A 22192-nucleotide genomic window follows, 5' to 3' on the forward strand; every position below is an offset into this window, starting at 1 on the left:
GCCCAACAGGTTCCTCTGTCCTTGGGATTTCCCAGGCAGGAACATTGGACTGGAGTGGGTTGCCATGCCCTTCTCCAAAGGATCTTTCCAAACCAGGGATTGAACCCAGGTCTCCTTCACTGAAGGCAGATTCTTTATGTCATATGTCAAGGCTAAAAATATTTACTGCTATCAAGTCTATTTATTGCTATACTTTTAAAGTACTATTGTTAAAACCTACACAGTCTCCTAATAACTCAGAATATATAGTAATGTAATATGGACTGTTAGGAATGCTGGCTGGATATCTTTATTAATTGAAAAACAGAGTTGGTATATATTCTGGATTTCTTAATAGTTAGCCTTTGTTGTATTATAAAACATTTGATTGTTTTATTAGCCTGGCCCTTCTTCTCCCAGTTTTTGATTAGATGGTGCTATGCTATGCTAAGTCACTTCAGTTGTGTCCGACTCTGTGCGACCACATAGACGGCAGCCCACCAGGCTCCCCCGTCCCTGGGATTCTCCAGGCAAGAACACTGGAGTGGGTTGCCATTTCCTTCTCCAATGCATGAAAGTGAAAAGTGAAAGTGAAGTCGCTCAGTCATGTCCGACCCTCAGCAACCCCATGGACTTCAGCCTACCAGGCTCCTCCGTCCATGGGATTTTCCAGGCAAGAGTACTGGAGTGGGGTGCCATTGCCTTCTCCGTGATTAGATGGTAGAATTATAAAAAAGAGAAAAGCAGTATAAAGGTGTGTGTGGCACATGTTTAACTCTTTTACTACATATTTACATATATCTATAGATAGATATTTAAATATGGGCTTGGGTAAAGACTGGCTAGGTAACGATGGTGGATAATTGGTTCAAGGAAAAGGCAGAGATTTCTTGAGTGCTATACAGTTTGGTGAAAAGGGAAACAGGCAGAGAACTGAAATTCCACTGTACTAAAGAAAACTGTTCCCGTAGTCATATAATCATTCCACAAATATTTACTGAATTCCTTAAATTTGCAAAATATTGTTCTAGTTACTGTTAATAATGAACAAATCAGATAAGAGCCCTGCGGTCAGAGAGCTTCCATTCTAATGTGAGGACAAACATTATATTAAGCAAAATACATAATTATTTCATGACAACTGTGGTGAGTGCAACTGAAGTATATGTGCTACCGAAGTGTTTGAAGAATGAGACTATAAAATTAGGAGATGAAAACGGAAAGATGTTTGAACAGATTTTTGAAGTAAAAGGATTTAATCGGTGATGATGGGGAATGGCAGGGGCATAATTCCAGGGCATTATATGAAATAATTCAGAAAAGGCTTGGTAGGAAAGAATATAGTATGTTCAAAAACGGAAAAGATCAGCAGGATTGGTGCACAGTGAGCAACAAAGACCATGGATTGGAGCAGGACTGCTGTCGCAAGCAGGGCCAAAAACCATGCAGGAACTTTGTTAATAATTTTATTCTCCACCTTAATAATTGCTGGATGTCATGAAAGGGTCTTAAGCACCCACCCCATGTAGGAAGGAGGTTGGTATTGCAGAAAGTTTCTGTCTGGTGATTGGACCTAGAGAAAAGATTATAAGGTCCTGAGGAAATTAACCTTGGATTGGCTTCCTTGTGCATAAATTGTGAATCTAGACTATATGATCACTTAGGTTTTCTTCAGCTCTAAAATTCAAGAATACCTCTGTATATTCACAACCAGAATGTCAGTTACAGGTCCGCTGACTTCTTGGTGAACTCTTCCTATCTCTAAAACTGAACACCTTTTAGATCCAATGAAGAGTTATAAATTATAATCTATGTTATGGTGATAGGGCTGAAGTTTGACTAACTCAAAGAAGGCTGAGAAGTTAGGAAGTTGGGAAGAAGGCAGTAGTGACCAGATGCAAAATAAGTGTAATCAATCTTATGAGTACCGAGAAAGTAGGCAGAAGAGAGCAGGATAGGAGAATTCAACTCACTGTAACGACTTAGTTTAAAAGCAGCTAGTCAAGAGGAAGTTTAGGAGGGGGGAAGGGATGTCTATCAGCAAAGCCCTATCTTCATCAGCATCTTGCATTCCCATTCCCCCACCATTTTGACGGTATAATTGATAATTCTTGCAGCTTATCATGCAATGATATGCTATGCAGAAAGTTTAAAGTACCTCATCTCTTGAGATTTACTCAAATTAAATGCTTCGTATTTAAAAACTCAGGAGCGGAGAGTGAAGGCTTCTCTATAATGTGAAGGAAAAGAAAGAGTGTGCGTGTGTGTTTCGGGGAACAGGAGGTAGAAGAAGCTATAATTCCACAGTGTTAATACTTAATAGGCTCTTGGAGATCACCGATTAACAAAAACCTTCGTGGTGAGGTGACTTTTCCAAGATAACATTAAGTAGAGGAGCCTAGCCACAGACTGGGGTTCTTGCAAGACCCTCGGGGGACTCTTTGAGTGGCCCTTTATCTGTGAAGCCGAAAGCCCTCTTCGTGGGCCAGAGGAGTGTACACGAGGCTGGCCCTGGGGGAGCCTGGGGCTGCCTGACTGCCTGGGGCTTTCCTCCCTTCCCAGGCCGCCCGCACAGTCTCCCTCTTCTTTCCCTGTAGGTTTCAGCAGGGAGGATACGGAGTGCAAGATGGACGCGGCGCCCGCCACGGGTCTCAGGCGCTCGGAGAAGGGCAGATTCTTCTGGATAACCGAAGAGACATCAAAACAGGCGGGAGCGAAGTGCTCGGAGCAGATGACGGAGCTGTCACTGCCCCGGTACCAGTTGGCCGGAGGCCCCGCACGAAGCGGTCCTACAGCAGTCGCACGGCCCGGTCCTTTGGGGAAGCGAAACAGCAACTTCCCGGACTTGGTGGTGTTGCCGCAGCGCATGGGCACGGCAGCGGCCTCGGGGCTGGGAGCTGGGGACCTGCATCCTTAGCACGGTCTCGCACTCCCAGAGCCCTCACCTGCCGACTCCGTGTCGGCTGCTGCTTCTTCGGCCGCGAGAAAGTGCCAAACTGCGGCCCCTACCTTGGAGAGTACCCGGCTTTTGGAGGTCCTTCTCCTTCCAGCAGTCTTCCCCTGAGAGCAGGCAAAGGGATACAAATTTCGCGCGGGCCCAGCTGAGGTGGGAGGTAAAGAGGGACGGACCGGAAGTGGTGGTTGTCATAGCTACCTAGGTGTCCGGCCTCTTCCTCGTTTTATTCTCCTCTCCACCCTAATGCTCTGTTTTTCTGAAACTGGGAAACTAGAGCGAGGAAATGCTGATATTTTGGGCCCCTCAAATATAACCAGAGGCTCTAACGAGTGCACTGATCGGTAGATTTGGGAGAGGACCAGACCGGAAATGGCAGTTTCCATGGTAACTCCTGAGCGGGTTGCCTAGGAGATGACCCCTTTCGGTCTCTGAATCTGTGCTGTAGCGTCATTTCTAAGGCAGATCTAACTGATCTTCTTGGACTGTCTCCTGCCATGATTCCCGGGAAATACCGCTCTGTTTCTGGCCGGGCTGCGAGCAACGTAGGTTGGGTTCCCTACTTTCTCTTTATTTCCATTCGTACCGTCCTTTCTGACTGGCGTCTTTGTCCTAGGTGATGAGCTGTATTGTTGAGACCAGGACCGCTCAGTCTACTCAAGCTATTGTCTGACCGAGGCTTAAGGTTCCTGGAATGGACCAAGGCACTTGGAGGGTATTTAACATTGTGTGATGGGTATTCAAAGTCTTGTCCAGGATCTCCGCTTCCCAGAAGGTGGAGCTGGTCTGCTGTGAAAGGCTAAGCTTCATTTAAATTCCTTTAACTGATCAATTCCTTTTTTTTTTTAATTAAGAAAATATTAATAGGCACCCCCACCTCCTTTACCTGTCTCACTGAGATATTTACTTAGACTTCAAACGGCAGGTGACGAAAGCCTGAGGTGCTAAGTAGAGGGTTAAATTGCAGACATTTTGGAAGATAAATCACAGTGAAACCTTTTAATTATTAGTTGTAATTTTATTGTTTTCAGCAAATATCCAGAACATGCTAATTTACCAGAAACAAAAAGCGAGCATTCTGTTTCATTCTAATTTTTTTGTTATATCTTTATGTACTGTTTTGGGGAGGAGTGTGTGTGTGTGTATAAGTTAAGAGCATATTTTATGGTTTAATTTTTACATTGTAGGTGAACTGTGGGCTTCATCTGGTTATTCAAACATCATCGCTTCCTGAAAAAAACAAAGTAAGATTCAAGCAGATTTGTATTTAGATTGAATATAAATTGTTTTATATTCTGCACAAATAGCATGATTTAAAGAGCAGAGTCTAAACTGGATAATTTAAGTATATTTACTTTGGTCTCTACTTTGAAGCTAATTTTTATTTTTTGCCTACACAAATCCAACTAGTTTACCAAAGAGAGGGAAGGGGGAGGGGCAAATTAGGGGTATACGATTAAGTGATAAAAAATATTGTGTAAAAATAGATAAGCAAGAAGGATATATTGTATATCTCAGAGAATTATAACCATTATTTTGTAATAACTTAATAGAGTGTAATCTATAAAAGTACTGAATCACAACATTGTGTATCTGAAACTAATATAGTATTATAAATCAACTGTACGTCAATTAAGAAAAATCAAAGCAAAACCAAAAAAACCTCACCTCCTTTACAAACTGAATCTTATTTCATCAATTGCAAGAGGTAATATGAGTTTGTTTTTTTTTCTTTTTTGACATTTTAAGCATTTCTTAAATCAGGATCCTTCTTGAAACTGATGGCAGATCATATTATTATTTTAATTGGGAAAGTTTTTCTTTCTTAGTAGTGGGTAAAATGATGGCATGTTTTACTACTCATAGAATCTTATATTAGATAAAATGTGATAATTTGGGGTCCCATATCTAACATTCCAGAAAAAATTGATTAGCAGTGGAAATTTTTTAGGCCTAATGAGATTTAGAAATTAAGATTTGAACATTCTTTTCCCCAAACAATTTGCCCATATTCTCCCTGGGATTTCCTTAATTTCTGGCTTTTGATTTGATTTTTGAGATACACACGTTTTCTTACCCTCATGTCACCTGAGCGCTCAGATATATGTACCCATGTCCCACACAACTGTGTCTTAAGACACAACACAAATTTTTCTTCTTTGACCAAGTTGGGCACCTTCAACTGGCACAATTCAGGTTTTTCCTAAAAAGTTTTAAAATAGATGTTACTGGAGGAATTCTTAAATGAAGGACAAAGAAGCTGTGGTACATATATACAATGGAATATTACTCGGTTATAAAAAAGAATGAAATAATGGCATTTGCAGCAACATGGATGGACCCAGACATTGTCATACTGAGTGCAGGAAGTCAGACAGAGACAAATGGCATATGACGTCACTTAAGTCTAGCATCCAAAAAGGTACAAATGAATTTATAAAACAGTCTCTGAATCTTGTGTCTTAACTAATGTTTTTTAGGTTGAATTCAAGCTAAATAGAGAAACGCCATCATTCCCTGGTCGACTCTTACAACATGACCTTGAAAGAAACTACTCAAGTAGACAAGGTATTGGCAGAGAATAGAGATCAGATATGATTTGTCATCTTTAAGTAATATTGTTTAATAATATTGAATTTCTGCATCCAAATAGACTTCAGTTAAAGATGACATTATTCATTGGTTACCAAATTCATTGGGCATTTGTTTAAATCAGAATTGATTTTATGTACACAACATAGGTTATTTCTAATATAGGAAAAATTGTCATATTTTAGTTTGGAGTGGGCTATACACAAGAGAATTAGAAAGAATCTACCAAATAATGTCTTAGAACTAAGAAAAATAGCTAATTAGTGAGGGTAAGACTATGGGAACACATATTTAGTAAGTAAGGACACTGGAAAGAATGGAAAGTCGGGAGTAGAAAAGAAGCTATCTCTTTCCCTTACTAACACATATAATTATAGAATTATATCAAAATTATATCAAATTATATAATTTGATATATATATACATATAATTATAGAATTATATCAAAATTATATCAAAGAATTATATCAAATTATATCAAATTTGTGTGCATCATGCAAGATCTTATTAGGAATACAGATTCTTAGTGCTTCCCTCATCCCCTTCCCCATTCTGACTTTGTAGGTCTTGGGTGGGATTTGGAAAAGTGTGTTTTAATAACTTCTCAAAAGACTCTGATGGATGTGGTTTGTGGACCACCCTTTGAAAAATAGCCTCATATGATCTGGTTATATTTCTGAAATGTATTGTTCAATTAAAGGAGAAATCTTCTTTAGAACTTTTGAGTTGTTACTTCAGTTCAGTTCAGTCGCCCAGTCGTGTCTGACTCTTTCTGACCCCATGAAATGCAGCACGCCAGGCCTCCCTGTCCATCACCAACTCCTGGAGTTCACTCAGACTCATGTCCATCAAGTTGGTGATGCCATCCAGCCATCTCATCCTCTGTCGTCCCCTTCTGCTCCTGCCCCCAAGCCCTCCCAGCATTAGAATCTTTTCCAATGAGTCAACTCTTCGCATCAGATGGCCAAAGTATTGGAGTTTCAGCTTTAGCATCAGTCCTTCCAAAGAACACCCAGGACTGATCTCCTTTAGAATGGACTGGTTGGATCTCCTTGCAGTCCAAGGGACTCTCAAGAGTCTTCTCCAACACCACAGTTCAAAAGCATCAATTCTTTGGCGCTCAGCTTTCTTCACAGTCCAACTCCCACATCCATACATGACCACTGGAAAAACCATAGCCTTGACTAGATGGACCTTTGTTGGCAAAGTAATGTCTCTGCTTTTGAATATGCTCTCAAGGTTGGTCATAACTTTCCTTCCAAGGAGTAAGCGTCTTTTAATTTCATGGCTGCAGTCACCATCTACAGTGATTTTGGAGCCCCAAAAAATAAAGTCTGACACTATTTCCACTCTTTCCCCATCTGTTTGCCATGAAGTGATGGGACTGGATGCCATGATCTTCATTTTCTGAATGTTGAGCTTTAAGCCACCTTTTCCCTCTCCACTTTCACTTTCATCAAGAGGCTTTTGAGTTCCTCTTCACTTTCTGCCATAAGGGTGGTGTCATCTGTATATCTGAGGTTATTGATATTTCTCCCGGCAATTTTGATTTCAGCTTGTGCTTCTTCCAGCCCAGTGTTTCTCATGATGTACTCTGCATAGAAGTTAAATAAGCAGGGTGACAATATACAGCCTTGACATACTCCTTTTCCTATTTGGAACCAGTCTGTTGTTCCATGTCCAGTCCTAACTGTTGCTTCCTGACCTGCATATAGGTTTCTCAAGAGGCAGATCAGGTGGTTTGGTATTCCCATCTTAGTTGTCAACAATTGTTAGCTCTCTGTAATGTACTAGAGTTAAGCACTGCAAAATACTTACATACAGTACTGTCCTCATCTAGGAGTTATTATATGAGAAGGATAATCGGTATAGGCCTCTCTAGATTGTTCATCTTGCACGAACACGTGGCAATTTTGAATATTAGCTTTCTTTTTTTGTTTTGTAATTTCTGGACTTTCCTCTTGGGCCCAGCTAATCTGACATCACTTTTCTGTTTCCTGTATCTTGAATTCTTCTCCTGGTCAGTTGCTAGACATGTCATCAACCTAACCACTGTTCCGCAGTGCAGAGAGCATCTGTCTTCCCTTCTTTGGTTCAGTTCAGTACATATCTGTTGAGTGTATTCTGTGTGCCAGACACTGTACTAGGCTCAGAGCTATAGATGTGAACCTGAAAATTTTCAAGTAGAATTTTCTTGTGTTTACATTGTGAACTTCCTTTACATTTTTGATAATAACTCTTAAATTTGTTTTCTGACTCATGAGCCAAACTTAAATACTTTCCCCAAGGTATTCTTGAGTTAGAGGATGATGTTGGTAGACAGATTTGTGTATGTCTGGCTGAATAAATTTATTTAAGTGTTTAAGTATTTCTAGATATTTGCTAATGAGGAAATAGTATAGAGGCACTGAATTTTGAAAACCTGAAAGATGAATAAAGTCCTGTACATAAATAATGTATATTTAATGTAAAATACAAATTAATTCCTTAGGGAAAAATAAACCTATTTTTTTCATTAAAAGATTTTATTCAAAATCATTCTCTCTAAAATGTGTACTGATTGTTTCCAAATGTGCCTCCTTCCTAGTTCCAGGCAGTTTTATGCAAAGAAGACCTCACCGTGTATAGCTGTATTCTTGACGTCTGTACTCACTGTTCTTCCTCCAAAGGCAAAAAACTCTGGAAAAATTTTAAGTAGCAATTTGTCAGGAAAAATGAGGGAATCTCTATCTAATAAACTGCATTCTGATACTGAATTATTATAATTAATTTTATTTCATTTCATATTTTTTATGTTTTTCAAAATTAATTGAACATATACCATAAATTAACCAGTGGTACTCTCAACCCAAAGTAAAGATACTCTTTGTTGGAGTTAGGCTACTTGGTCTTAAACTTGGTGTATGATTTCTTTTAGGCTTTTTATATTAATATTAAGAGTTAAGCCCTGTATCCTTGAAATTTTGTGAGAGTCAGGGACTGCTATACAGTAAAATCTCAGTTCCAGACCTTAATTGATTAAATCCCTTGGGTAAGAATGCCAAAATATGTATATAGAGAGGAAGAGGTAGTGCTTGACTCTTAAGATCATGATGAATCATGAAAAATACAAAATCAGGATTTTGATTACCAACACAGTCTTAAAGATAAGGCTAAGTGGACAAGCATATGAACATGTACTGTATTATCCATCTATCCAGCCAACCATCTGTCCATCCCCCTGCCCATCTCTCTGTCCGTCTTTCCCTCTATCCATCCACTTACCTATCCATCTCATCTATCCCTCCATCTATCATATATCTAGGGTGTGGTGTAGTAAAGACTCATACCAAATATATACCATTATGCCTTTAAACACTTTGGGATTCTAAGTATGAAAGAATTCATTCAGAATTTTTATACTAAAATGCAAATATTTCTGATGTTCTTTTTTAACAGAAATAACATTCACAAAACCGATTTTTGATTAACTCTCAATAAATTGGAAAATCAGTTAATTTAATGATTGCCTACTGAATTTAGATTCTGCAAAGAATATAAAGAATATAAAATGAGCTCCATTTCTCCAGGAGCTTATAAATTTAATTCGGAAGACAAAAGCTACTATTTGGTACATTAAATAGTGATATATGAAATTACCAGTAAGAGGAAATGTTTCAATTAAAATTTTGCTTTAAAGCAGGATGAAACAGTCCACATATATATATGTATGGGTGTTTGCTACGTACATCTACTGTATGTATATGTGTGTGGGTATTTATTGTGGATGTTTCGACTGCAGATCATTCTGGTCCCCAGTTGTTTAGAGGGTCATTTGTGTATTTTAAGGCCTTTCTATCTCATCATTCTCGTATTCTGCTATTTATTGTAAGATGTATGTTATACTGATCATGATAGTAAGCTCATCATGCAGACTGTGATTTTGACTTCTGTGCATAATAAGAGGTGGAAAGAGTGAGGATGAAATTCCTTTATTCACTGACTGTAAGTGAAATTTACTCCTTGATTATTGCCTCTACATCCCAAGTCTTATTAAATTTAAATTTGCTTTCTAAATTGAGCACTGGTTGAAGCCTTAACAAAGTAATTTTAAAAACCTAACTCTGACACTAACAAGGGAAATCAAGGCTGTTTATTGTTTGGAGTTTTTCCTCTATTATTTTTAGCTGACCAGTTAATCCTTAACCAGTTAATCCTTACTCTAGTTTTTGTTTTTTTTAACTATTCAGTTTTTGATTTCCAAATCAGTTTACTGACTTATGGTTGCTTGGGTATTTTGCTAGCAACTGGTCATGTCACAAGACCAGCTCATTTATGAATATGATCTTTGTTCTGAATGCTTGTACTCTAGAACATCATTGTTAATTATCTTGATATTTCATGATACTCAAAAAAGTGGGGTGTGAACACTAATATTTTGTTCAATAAGCCAGGTATGTGCCCTTTGGTATATATCTTGCACACCTGGAGAAGTTAGCAAATACCATTGCTTTACAGCTCTTTAACATGATATGTATGGAACTTGATTTTAAGATGGCCTCCCAAAGAATGATAGCTTCCTATATTTAGCTTTATCTTTTTGTCTTATCAGTCAGTTTAAGCAGTAGAATTCTGTGGCACTTTAGGTTCTATTTTATTGCTTTTTGCTTCCATCAACATCAGTTGCTGCTTTCAGGAAATTTTCTCTTGGTAGAAGAAAATAGTTTTTTCTGGTGTTCAAATTGGTACCTTTGACCCATTTCTCAAGTCTTACTTCATTTCTGGAGCTTCTCAGCATCTTTTATTAACTATTCTACATTTTTCTAGGTCTTTAGAATATATCTTAATATCCACCTCCACTGAAACCCATCTGTGATCTTCTTTAAGTGAAAACTACCCAGACACATTAATGTGTGAATATATAAATAGGTATTGTTTTTCCTTCTGCATTTTGTGCACGTTGTTCTGTATGGTTTATTACTTTCCTATGCCCACTAGATTGAAAGCTACTTAACGGCAGGGACAACGTCAGACCAACAGCTTATAAGTCTCATACGGGTGTCGAATACCTGTTAGACCCTAACTAAAAACCTAACTGCAAATGTACAAGATTTATTGACTCCACTTGGGTCTCTGCAATATTCTCTACCAATAGTAGCCGAACATACAAAGAAAAAAAGGATGATTCGAGATTTACATTTGCTATCCAAAACTACTTTCTCTATATTTCTCTAAAGTCATGTGCTGTGTAGCTTTGTGATAAATGTTTTGATATTTTGAAGGAGATGGAAGAGTAATAAGTCCTTCGCCTCATAATAAATCATCCTGCATCTCATCCACAACAAATGTGACAGAACTATGTGGGCTGGAAATGAAAGCTGCCACGAGCTCCTTATCAGCATTTGGAGATTCTTCCATTCAGACACCTTCAAAGTCCAGAATCCGGCAGGGCTGTCATAGTGCTGGCCCCAATGTATCTGGTAATGAGGGAACTATCATCTCAGTTACAAGAGAGTTAAGATATAGTATTAGGAGTCAGGATTATAAGGGATAAATGTAGCACTAGAGTAGTCCTGTACTTTCAACCAATCTAAAGACAAGGGAAAAATTATTTGATATGTACAGAACATGTAGTTTAGACCTGAGGAGGAAAACAAGCTGAACTTTAGTTTCAGATACAGAGAGCTATAGAAGCTGTGTTTTCTAGAAAGGATATTGGTAGGTGCCAAAATTCTCCAAATATAAGTTTCAAAATCTGAAAGATTTTTCTTATTCAAGTAATTTGTATATTGTTTTTAATAGGTGATCATATTAATTTGGTGAGCTCATCAATGCCTTCATTTCCCATTCTCCAACGTTCTTCTGAAGAGAAGATTCTTTACTCAGACAGGTTGACCCTAGAAAGGTGAGGACAACTTATTTAATTTTTTTGACTACAGGATTTGAAAGGTACAAAAGTCTCTCTTCCTCCCCCTTGTTTTTCAACCTTTTAGTTCTCCTACCTAGGGATAATCACTGTTGCCAATTTAAAATTTATCCTTCCAGGAGTATGCAGAGAAATTTTATATCTGTGTAATGTAAAGGAGCTTGACTATACTCCAAAAGAGTACTATAGAGGTTCTAAAATATGACATTGATAAAAATGGGTTTTAGGATAGGGAAAAAAACTTCAAAATACACTCCTCCAATGGGCTTCTCAGCACTATTAAGTTGAGTTCCCCTTTACCTTATTGACCTCACCTGCTCCTGGTCTGGCCTTCACTCACCCTGCTACTGCATACCTGCTCCTTGAATACACCAAGAGCGCTTAAACCTCAGGAGTTTTGCGTTTGCTGTTCCCTCTGCCTGGAATGCTACTTCACCATGTGTCAGTAGGCTCACTTTCTTACCTCCATCAGACCTTTCCTCCAGGGTCACCATACAGGGACAGCCTTCCTTGCCCCTACTCTCCAAAGCAGCAACTCCTTCAACCCTGACAGTTCCAGCACCTTTCTCTGCTTTTCTTCTCAGCACTTATCTCCCTCTCACACATTAAATATTTAACTTAGCATATTTATTGTCGTTCATTGTTTGTCTCCTCCCAGTAGAATGTAAACTCCACAGACATGGGGAGTTTTGTTCAATTCTGTATCTTCAGCACCTAAAACAAAGCCCTGGACAAAATAAACCCTTAAGAAATCTTGAATGAATAAGTGTGTTTAGGACTTAATCCCTATCTTTAAATCTAGCAAAGTATCTTCAGTAGAATGGTGGATGAAGGATTTCAACCTTACCTTAGTGTTATAACCAGCAGAGAAACCTTCTCTGCAGAGAAACCTTCTCTGCTGTGCATACCTATAGCTCAGCAGTACATATGTAACAGCAGGGCGTTAAGCAAACTTTCTAGCTTAGCAATGCCTGAGCAGTGTTTATATCAGTGGGTTAATGGCAAGCGCATTTCTCTGGTTATGTGACATGGTTCCTTGAATCATCTCAACCTTTCCCACAGAAGGCAGTTACACTGAGTGTTTTCTGATGGTTAACTTTATATGAAATAATTAATACTGGAGTTTTTTTTTAATACTATGAGAGCTAGACTTAATTTTAATAACTACCCTTGCCAAAGTATATCAGTTTTTATATGAGTGATTTACAATTAGATCTAGAATGCTTGGTTCATGAAGGCAAGAAGTGGTTCTGTTTTTCTTCTTCTCATGGCGTGGGCACATAAAGATACTACTGTTAATATTCTTGAGAAGAGGCAGACTGCTGAATCAGAACCTTACTAACTTTAAACATGTTTTCTAGGCAGAAGCTGACCGTGTGTCCTATTATTGACGGGGAAGAGCACCTTCGTCTCCTGAACTTTCAGCACAATTCTATAACTCAGATCCAGAATATCTCCAATCTTCAGAGGCTAATATTCTTGGATCTATATGATAATCAAATTGAAGAAATTAGTGGACTTTCTACTCTGAGATCCCTCCGTGTCCTTCTGTTGGGGAAAAACAGGTAATTGTTATAGATCAGTCACTGTTTGTTATACTTAGGACTAACGTTGAGTCCTCTTGTGGTCTCTAGATAGCAACTCAACATTGAATAAAACTTAAGAACCTAACAGACTAATGTTTTTGAAAGACTGTTTGGATTAAGATTCATTTATAATTTGTTTTATGAGTTTCATATTGACAGTTATTCAAACCAAATAACATTTATTGAAAGTGAAAGTCACTCAGCCATGTCTGACTCTTTGCCACCCCATGAACTATACCGTCCATGGAATTCTCCAGGCCAGAATACTGAAGTGGGTAGCCTTTCCCTTCTCCAGGGCATCTTCTCAACCCAGGGATTGAACCCAGGTCTCCTGCTTTGCAGGTGGACTCTTTACCATCTGAGCCACCAGGGAAGCCGAAGTTGTGTCCAACTGTTTGTGACCCCATGGACTGTAGCCCACCAGGCTTCTCTGTCCAAGGGATTCTCCAGGAAAGTATACTGGAGTGGGTTGCCATGCCCTCCTCCAGGGGATCTTCCCAACCTAGGGATCATGCCCAATTCTCTTATGTCTCCTGCATTGGCAAGTGGCTTCTTTACCACTAGCGCCACCTGGGAAGCCCATAGCATTATTAAGTGCATATTATTTCCATTGCTTTCCAGAGCCATATCATATGTGGGAGTAAATAACAGACTTTGGCCTTAATGTTCTATTAATGGCACCCCACTCCAGTACTCTTGCCTGGAAAATCCCATGGACGGAGGAGCCTGGTAGGCTGCAGTCCATGGGGTCGCTAAGAATCGGACACGACTGAGCGACTTCAGTTTCACGCATTGGAGAAAGAAATGGCAACCCACTCCAGTGTTCTTGCCTGGAGAATCCCAGGGACAGGGGAGCCTGGTGGGCTGCCGTCTCTGGGGTCCCACAGAGTCGGACACGACCGAAGCGACGTAGCAGCAGTAGCAGCAGCAGGCTATATTTTAAATATGTGTATTCACATTAAGCTTATGTGTTTCACTTGTAATTCTTCTCAGTGCTTAACTAAGGGTGGGCATTTGATACTTTGTGACTGTCAAATTATAGTTGGCTATCTGTATCCAGTTTTTCATCCACAGATTCAACTGAGGATCGAAAAACACTTGAAAAAAATATTCCAGAAAGTTCCAAAAAAGTAAATCTTGAGTTTACTGTCTTCCTGGAGACTATTTATGTATCATTTACATTGTGGTACATATTATGAGTAGTCTAGAGGTGATTTAAAGTCTACATATGCCCTACCATTTCACATAAGGGATTTGAACACTTGCAGACTTTGATACTGATCCTGTCAAAAAAAAGATACCCCATGACCAAGGGCAAAGGAGAAGCCCCAGCAAGACAGTTCAGTTCAGTCCCTCAGTTGGTCCGACTCTTTGTGACCCCACGGACTGCAGCACGCCAGGCATCCCCATTACCAACTCCCGGAGTTTACTCAAACTCATGTCCATTGAGTCAGTGATGGCATCCAACCGTCTCATCCTCTGTCATCCCCTTCTTCTCCTGCCTTCAATCTTTCCCAGCATCAGGATCTTTTCATATGAATCAGTTCTTTGCATCAGGTAGCCAAAGTACTAGAATTTCAGTTTCATCATCAGTCCTTCCAATGAAAATATAGGACTAATTTCCTTTAGGATGGACTGGTTGGATCTCCTTGCAGTCCAAGGGACTCTCAAGAGTCTTCTCCAACACCACAGTTCAAATGCATCAATTCTTCGGCGAGCAGCTTTCTTTAGAGTCCAACTCTCATATCCATACATGACTACTGGAAAAACCATAGCCTTGACTAGATGGACCTTTGTTGGCAAAGTAGTGTCTCTGCTTTTTAATATGCTGTCTAGGTTGGTCATAATTTTTCTTCCAAGGAGCAAGTGTCTTTTAATTTTATGGGTTCAGTCACCATCTGCAGTGATTTTGAAGCCCAAGAAAATAAAGTCTGCCACTGTTTCCCCATCTGTTTGCCATGAAGTGGTGGGACCAGATATCTTAGTTTTCTGAATGTGACTTTTAAGCCAACTTTTTCACTCTCCTCTTTCACTTTCATCAAGAGGCTCTTTAGTTCTTCTTTGCTTTCTGCTATAAGGGTGGTGTCTGCCATAAGCAAGATGGTAGGAGGGGTGAAATTGCATTTGGAATCAAACCCCTTACCCTCCAGAGATTCTCAGAGGGCTCAAACAAACCTTGTGTGTACCGGGACCTAGAGACCCTACAGAGACTGAGCCAGAACTGTGTTTGAGTGTCTCCTGCGAAGATACAGATAGCAGTGGCCTGACACAGGGGCAGGGCCTCTGGGTGCAGCAGACCTGGGTATGGCATAAGCCCTCTTGGAGGAGGTTGCCTTTAACCCCACTGTAGAGCCACCAGAACTTACACAGGACTGGGGAAACAGACTCTTGGAGGGCACAAACAGAACCTTATATGCACCAGGACCGAGGAGAAAGGAGCAGTGACTCCACAAGAAACTGACCCAGACTTGCCTGTCAGTGTCCAGCAGTCTCCGACAGAGGCGTGGGTTGGCAGTGGTCTGCTGCAGGGTTGGGGAAGTAGGAAGTAGGAAATCAAGAAACACCTGGCTGCTGCTGCTGCTAAGTTGCTTCAGTCATGTCCGACTCTGTGCGACCCCATGGACTGCAGCCCACCAGACTTCTCCGTCCATGGGATTCTCCAGGCAAGAACACAGGAGTGGGTTGCCATTTCCTTCTCCAAGAAACACCTGGAGTAACAGGCAAATTTGGCCTTGGAATACAGAATGAAGCAGGGCAAAGGCTAATAGAATTTTGCCAAGAGAATGCACTGGTTATAGCAAACACCCTCTTCCAACAACGTAAGAGAAGACTCTACACATGGACATCACCAGATGGTAAACACCAAAATCAGACTGATTATATTCTTTGCAGCCAAAGGTGGAGAAGCTCTATATAGTCAGCAAAAACAAGACTGGAAGCTGACTGTGGCTCAGATCATGAGCTCCTTATTGCCAAATTCAGACTTAAATTGAAGAAAGTAGGGAAAACCACTAGGCCATTCAGGTATGACCTAAATCAAATCCCTTATGATTATACAGTGGAACTGAGAAATAGATTTAAGGGCCTAGATCTGATAGAGTGCCTGATGAACTATGGTCTGAGGTTCGTGACATTGTACAGGAGACAGAGATGAAGATCATCCCATGGAAAAGAAATGCAAAAAAGCAAAATGGCTGTCTGAGGAGGCCTTACAAACAGCTGTGAAAAGAAGAGAAGTGAAAAGCAAAGGAGAAAAGAAAAGATATAAGCATCTGAATGCAGAGTTCCAAAGAATAGCAAGGAGAGATAAAAAGCCTTCCTCAGCAATCAGTGCAAAGAAACAGAGGAAAGCACCAGAATGGGAAAGACTAGAGATCTCTTCAAGAAAATTAGAGATACCAAGGGAACATTTCATGCAAAGATGGGCTCGATAAAGGACGGAAATGGTATGGATCTAACAGAAGCAGAAGATACTAAGAAGAGGTGGCAAGAATACACAGAAGAACTGCACAAAAAGGAGCTTCACAACCCAGATAATCACGATGGTGTGATCACTGACCTAGAGCCAGACATTCTGGAATGTGAAGTCAAGTGGGCCTTAGAAAGCATCACTATGAACAAAGCTAGTGGAAGTGATGGAATTCCAGTTGAGCTATTTCAAATCTTGAAAGATGATGCTGTGAAAGTGCTGCACTCAATATGCCAGGAAATTTGGAAGACTCAGCAGTGGCCACAGGACTGGAAAAGGTCAGTTTTCATTCCAATCTCAAAGAAAGGCAACGCCAAAGAATGCTCAAACTACCACACAATTGCACTCATCTCACACGCTAGTAAAGTAATGCTCAGAATTCTCCAAGCCAGGCTTCAGCAATATGTGAACCGTGAACTTCCTGATATTCAAGCTGGTTTTAGAAAAGGCAGAGGAACCAGAGACCAAATTGCCAGCATCTGCTGGATCATGAAAAAAGCAAGAAAGTTCCAGAAAAACATCTATTTCTGCTTTATTGACTATGCCAAAGCCTTTGACTGTGTGGATCACAATAAACTGTGGAAAATTCTTCAAGAGATGGGAATACCAGACCACCTGACCTACCTCTTGAGAAATTTGTATGCAGGTCAGGAAGCAACAGTTAGAACTGGACATGGAACAACAGACTGGTTCCAAATAGGAAAAGGTCAAGCCTGTATATTGTCACCCTGTTTATTTAACTTCTATGCAGAGTACATCATGAAAAATGCTGGACTGGAAGAAGCACAAGCTGGAATCAAGATTGCCAGGAGAAATATCAATAACCTCAGATATGCAAATGACACCACCCTTATGTCAGAAAATGAAGAAGAACTAAAAAGCCTCTTGATGAAAGTGAAAGAGGAGAGTGAAAAAGTTGGCTTGAAGTTCAACATTCAGAAAACTAAGATCATGGCATCTGGTCCCATCACTTCATGGCAGATAGATGGGAAAACAGTAGAAACAGTGGCTGACTTTATTTTTTGGGGGGCTCCAAAATCACTGCAGATGGTGACTGCAGCCATGAAATTAAAAGACGCTTACTCCTTGGAAGGAAAGTTATGACCAACCTAGACAGCATATTAAAAAGCAGAGACATTACTTTGTCAACAAAGGTCCATCTAGTCAAGGCTATGGTTTTTCCAGTAGTCATGTATGGATATGAGAGTTGGACTCTAAAGAAAGCTGCTCGCCGAAGAATTGATGCATTTGAACTGTGGTGTTGGAGAAGACTCTTGAGAGTCCCTTGGACTGCAAGGAGATCCAACCAGTCCATCCTAAAGGAGATCGGTCCTGGTTGTTCATTGGAAGGACTGATGTTGAAGGTGAAACTCCAATACTTGGGCCACCTCATTCAAAGAGCTGACTCATTGGAAGAGACCCTGATGCTGGGAAAGATTGAGGGCAGGAGGAGAAGGGGACGACAGAAGATGAGATTGGATGGCATTACCGCCTCAATGGACATGGGTTTGGGTGAACTCCGGGAGTTGGTGATGGACACGGAGGCCTGGTGTGCTGCGGTTTATGGGGTTGCAGAGTCGGACATGACTGAGCGACTGAACTGAACTGATTGTACATTATGTCCCTAGTATACTTATTTATCTCATAACTGAAAATTTGTGTCTTTTGACTGCCTTCATCCAGTTCCCCCTCCTCTCACCTATTCCCTGCCTCAGTTCAGTTCAGTCGCTCAGTCGTGTCTGACTCTTTGTGACCCCATGAATTGCAGCACGCCAGGCCTCCCTGTCCATCACCAACTCCCAGAGTTCACTTAGACTCAGGTCCATCGAGTCGGTGATGCCATCCAGCCATCTCATCCTCTGTCATCCCCTTCTCCTCCTGCCCCCAATCCCTCCCAGCATCAGAGTCTTTTCCAATGAGTCAACTCTTTGCATGAGGTGGCCAAAGTACTGGAGTTTCAGCTTTAGCATCATTCCTTCTAAAGAAATCCCAGGGCTGATCTCCTTCAGAATGGACTGGTTGGATCTCCTTGCAGTCCAAGGGACTCTCAAGAGTCTTCTCCAACACCTCAGTTCAAAAGCATCAATTCTTTGGCGCTCAGCCTTTTTCACAGTCCAACTCTCACATCCATACATGACCACTGGAAAAACCATAGCCTTGACTAGACGGACCTTTGTTGGCAAAGTAATGTCTCTGCTTTTCAATATGCTGTCTAGGTTGGTCATAACTTTCCTTGCCCCTGGTAACCACGAATCTGCTTTCTTTCCCTGATTTTGTTTGTTTATGAATATAATCAGCCTCCAAATCTCTGTTAGTTCCTGTTACACAATGTAGTGACTTGATATTTGTTTACATTTCAAAGTGATCACCACAGTAAGTCTAGTTACCATCTCTCACCAAAGATATTACATAATTATTGACTATCTTCCTCACACAATACATTTCATACCCATGACTCATTCATTTTGCAAATGGTAATTTGTGTCTCTTAATCTCCCTCACCTATTTCTTTCTCAGTACCCGCTCTGGCAACCACCTGTTTGTTCTCTACAACCATTTCTGTTTTCTTGTGTTTTTTGGTTTCTACATATTAGTGAAATCATATGGTATTTTGCCTTTCTCTGTCTGATGTATTTCAGTTAGCATTATACCTTCCAGGTCTATCCATGTTGTTTCACAAGGCAGGGTTTCCATTTTTTTATGGCTGAGTAATATTCCATGTATATATACACTACATCTTTATCGATTCACCTACTGATGGGCACTTGGGTTGCTTCCATATTGTGGCTATTGTACATAACGCTACAATGAACATAGGGGTGCACGTATCTTTTAAGTGGTGCTTTTCTCTTCAGATATATACCCAGAAATGGACTTTTTGGATCATATAGTAGTTCCATGTTAAGTTTTTTTAGAATTCTTTCTTTCTCTGTGGCTGAGCTGTATCTTCATTACTGTGCACAGACTTTCTCTGGTTGCCGTGAGTGGGGGCTACTGTTTGTTGTGGTTCAAGCGCTTCTCACGGTGGTGGCTTCTCTGGGTGTGGAGCCAGGCTCTTGGCATGTGGGCTTGAGTGGTTGCAGCACATGGGCTTTACAGCGTGGGGCCAGTGGTTGTGGCGCTCAGGCTTGGTTGTCCCGTGGCGTGTGGTGTCTTCCTGCACTAGGGTCAAACTGTGTCCCCTGCACTGACAGGCAGATTCTTAACCACTGAACCAATGGGGAAGTCCCCCATTTCAAATTTTTGGAGGAATTTCCATAACATTTTCTTAGTGGCTGCGCCAATTTATATTCCCATCGGCAGTGCATGAAGGTTTTCTTTTCTCCACATTCCTGTCTCTTTTTTTCAGTTTATCTGGCTTCTTGGAAATATATATATATTTTTAATATTTTGTTCTTTGAAGATACAAGTCTGTCTTTCTCTTTCTATTCCTCCATCTGTTTTTTGTTTACTTTTGCTCACACTTTATTTTTCACGTAAAGAAAGTAGCTATTAAATAGTTCTAAAACTTTTAGTGTTCTGGAGTAAAAAAAAAATGTGTCAGAAGACTACTTTCCACATTCTCCCAAATTGCATATTTTTGAAGTATCAGTACAAGCAATTCTGACCTATTCCTCCTGTTCTCCAGTCAGCTGACTTAGTCACAGCTGTCTTAGTCACAGCAAGGAGCCTGTGAGCCTAGAAGATGCAGATCTGTACTGAGCCAGTACTTTAGTGGATATTAGGCCAACCCGGCTGAGGATTGCTGAAGAAGAGACACACATCCACCGCCCTGTCTCCTTGTGTTCGTTCTTGGTGACTAGTTGCCCCCTGCTGGTTAAATCAATGACATTTACTCCCTCGCACGTCTCAAAGCACTGCAGTCTTTGAGTCCAAGGCAGTGGAACCACATATGAGAATCCAGTGCAACCATATGCCTTTAAATTCAAGCAGATCCAAAAAAGATTTCTGCTCCAAAGATAGAAAGATCCTGCTCAGCTTCCATATGTGAAGTTTACATTGCTACCAAAGAACTCCCAACCCCTCCATACCACTTTGCTGTTGAAGTCCTTCCCGTCTAACTCTTCTACTCTCTATATCCTCTGTTTACCTTTCGGAGATCTTCTGGTACCCTGATGTTCACAGGCTCATGACCAGAACTTTGCTGGGTTTTCTCGTGATCTCCCAGTTCTACAGATAACAGAATTTTCTACTAGACCCTGGAATTCCATATTCCTTTGCTTTTGATTTCTTGAAGTATCTCACTTAAGGATTTGTCTTTGACACCTGAGAAGCCAGGTATAGAAGCCTCATATAGATCCTGTAGTGGGGTCCTTATTCTAACATCAGCACATAATGTGGCCTGCAGAGACAAGCTGTGGTATGTCCCTAGAGGTCTGTAGTTGCTGAGTGATGAGTGGGCCTTGTCTTTTTCTAGTTCACTTCCATTTGATGGGAGAATTTCTTTTTAAGTAAAAGCTTTCAGGTCACATTGGTATCTTACTAGTTTTTTACAACTTAGTATATAACTTACAGAGTTTGGGCTCTGCTGCTGCTGCTGCTAAGTCACTTCAGTCGTGTCCGACTCTGTGCGACCCCATAGACAGCAGCCCACCAGGCTCCCCCATCCCTGGGATTCTCCAGGCAAGAACACTGGAGTGGGTTGCCATTGCCGTCTCCAATGCATGAAAGTGAAAAGTGAAAGTGAAGTCGCTCAGTCAGGTCCGACTCTTAGCGATCCCTTGGACTGCAGCCTACCAGGCTCCTCCGTCCATGGGATTTTCCAGGCAAGAGTACTGGAGTGGGGTGCCATTGCCTTCTCCGGTTTGGGCGCTAGTCAGTTGTAAATAGATGATCCTTAGGTAGGTCTGTTGACAGTGCTCTGATACAACACCGAAAGGACCATCATTCACCCCTTTGCCTTGTTTCCAAGCATTGGTTATCAATACTGAATACACCATTCTATACTCACATGTAAGTTTTAAAAATTTGTTTTTATGTGATCTGTTTTTTACTTAAATATATTTTATTATTTTGGCTTCCCTGGTGGCTCAGACAGTAAATAATCCGTGTCAGCGAGGAGAGAGGTGTGAGAGAGGAGACTGAGAGGGGGCTTTGGTCCTAATGGAGTAGTGTGGGCAGGGGGTGGTGTGGGGAGATAAGGGTGAGAGGAAGAAGAGTCACACTGCAACAGAACATAATAGGTGTATGATAAATATTTTTATAACTTAAACTGGGTTGGATTGCTTTTGGTAATACAATTCTGGATTTGGCTATGATGTGAGTGGTGGAAAGGAAGACAGAGCTCTTTTCGATAGGGTCATCTGGAAAGGCTGCTCTGAGAAGATGTATGAGCCAAGACTTGAATAATGGGAAGGACTGAACCATGTGAAGTTCTGGTGGAAGAACATTAAGGAAGAAGGAACAGCAAGGGTAAACACCCCAAGGCAGAAATGAGTTTGTCAAGTTAGAGATAGCAAGAAAGCCCCTGTGGCTGGAGCAGAGTGAGTGGGTAAGCCTGAGAAGGAGATAAGCCATGGAAGGAGATAAGCTAAAGGAAGAGTCAGCCAGGCAGTTTAGGGCCTTGAGGACTGAGGTGAGGGCTTTAAGTTGTATTCTAAGGTGAAGGAAATTGCCTTAAATAAGTGCCTTGTGCTAAAGTTCGTAGAAGTAGAATTGTTCTTTCCTAAAGATAGCACTTTTAAGCTGTCTTTGGAACATTTCCCCCA

General features: G+C 40.8%; 2 protein-coding genes across 5 annotated transcripts in view; one reads left to right on the forward strand and one right to left on the reverse strand.

Moving 5' to 3' along the window:
* Positions 1-1432: 1432 nt before the first annotated feature.
* Positions 1433-3041, reverse strand: THAP10 (THAP domain containing 10). The gene has a single exon (NM_001080741.2). The coding sequence runs from the start codon at positions 2845-2847 to the stop codon at positions 2314-2316; it is 534 nt and encodes a 177-aa protein (NP_001074210.1). The 5' UTR covers positions 2848-3041; the 3' UTR covers positions 1433-2313.
* A 349-nt stretch (positions 3042-3390) lies between these two features.
* The window catches only part of LRRC49 (leucine rich repeat containing 49), a 157607-nt gene continuing 138805 nt past the window's right edge, over positions 3391-22192 (forward strand). Inside the window, exons 1-7 of one of the 4 annotated variants that reach the window (XM_005211301.5) lie at positions 3391-3477; positions 3549-3647; positions 4120-4176; positions 5413-5500; positions 10786-10983; positions 11306-11408; positions 12791-12994. In XM_005211301.5, coding sequence (XP_005211358.1) covers positions 3627-3647; positions 4120-4176; positions 5413-5500; positions 10786-10983; positions 11306-11408; positions 12791-12994 — 671 coding nt within the window. In that variant the 5' untranslated portion in view covers positions 3391-3477; positions 3549-3626. 4 annotated transcript variants of the gene reach the window in all.

This window comes from Bos taurus, chromosome 10 (assembly GCF_002263795.3).
Source record: "Bos taurus isolate L1 Dominette 01449 registration number 42190680 breed Hereford chromosome 10, ARS-UCD2.0, whole genome shotgun sequence".
In the NCBI taxonomy this organism is placed as follows: Eukaryota; Metazoa; Chordata; class Mammalia; order Artiodactyla; family Bovidae; genus Bos; species Bos taurus.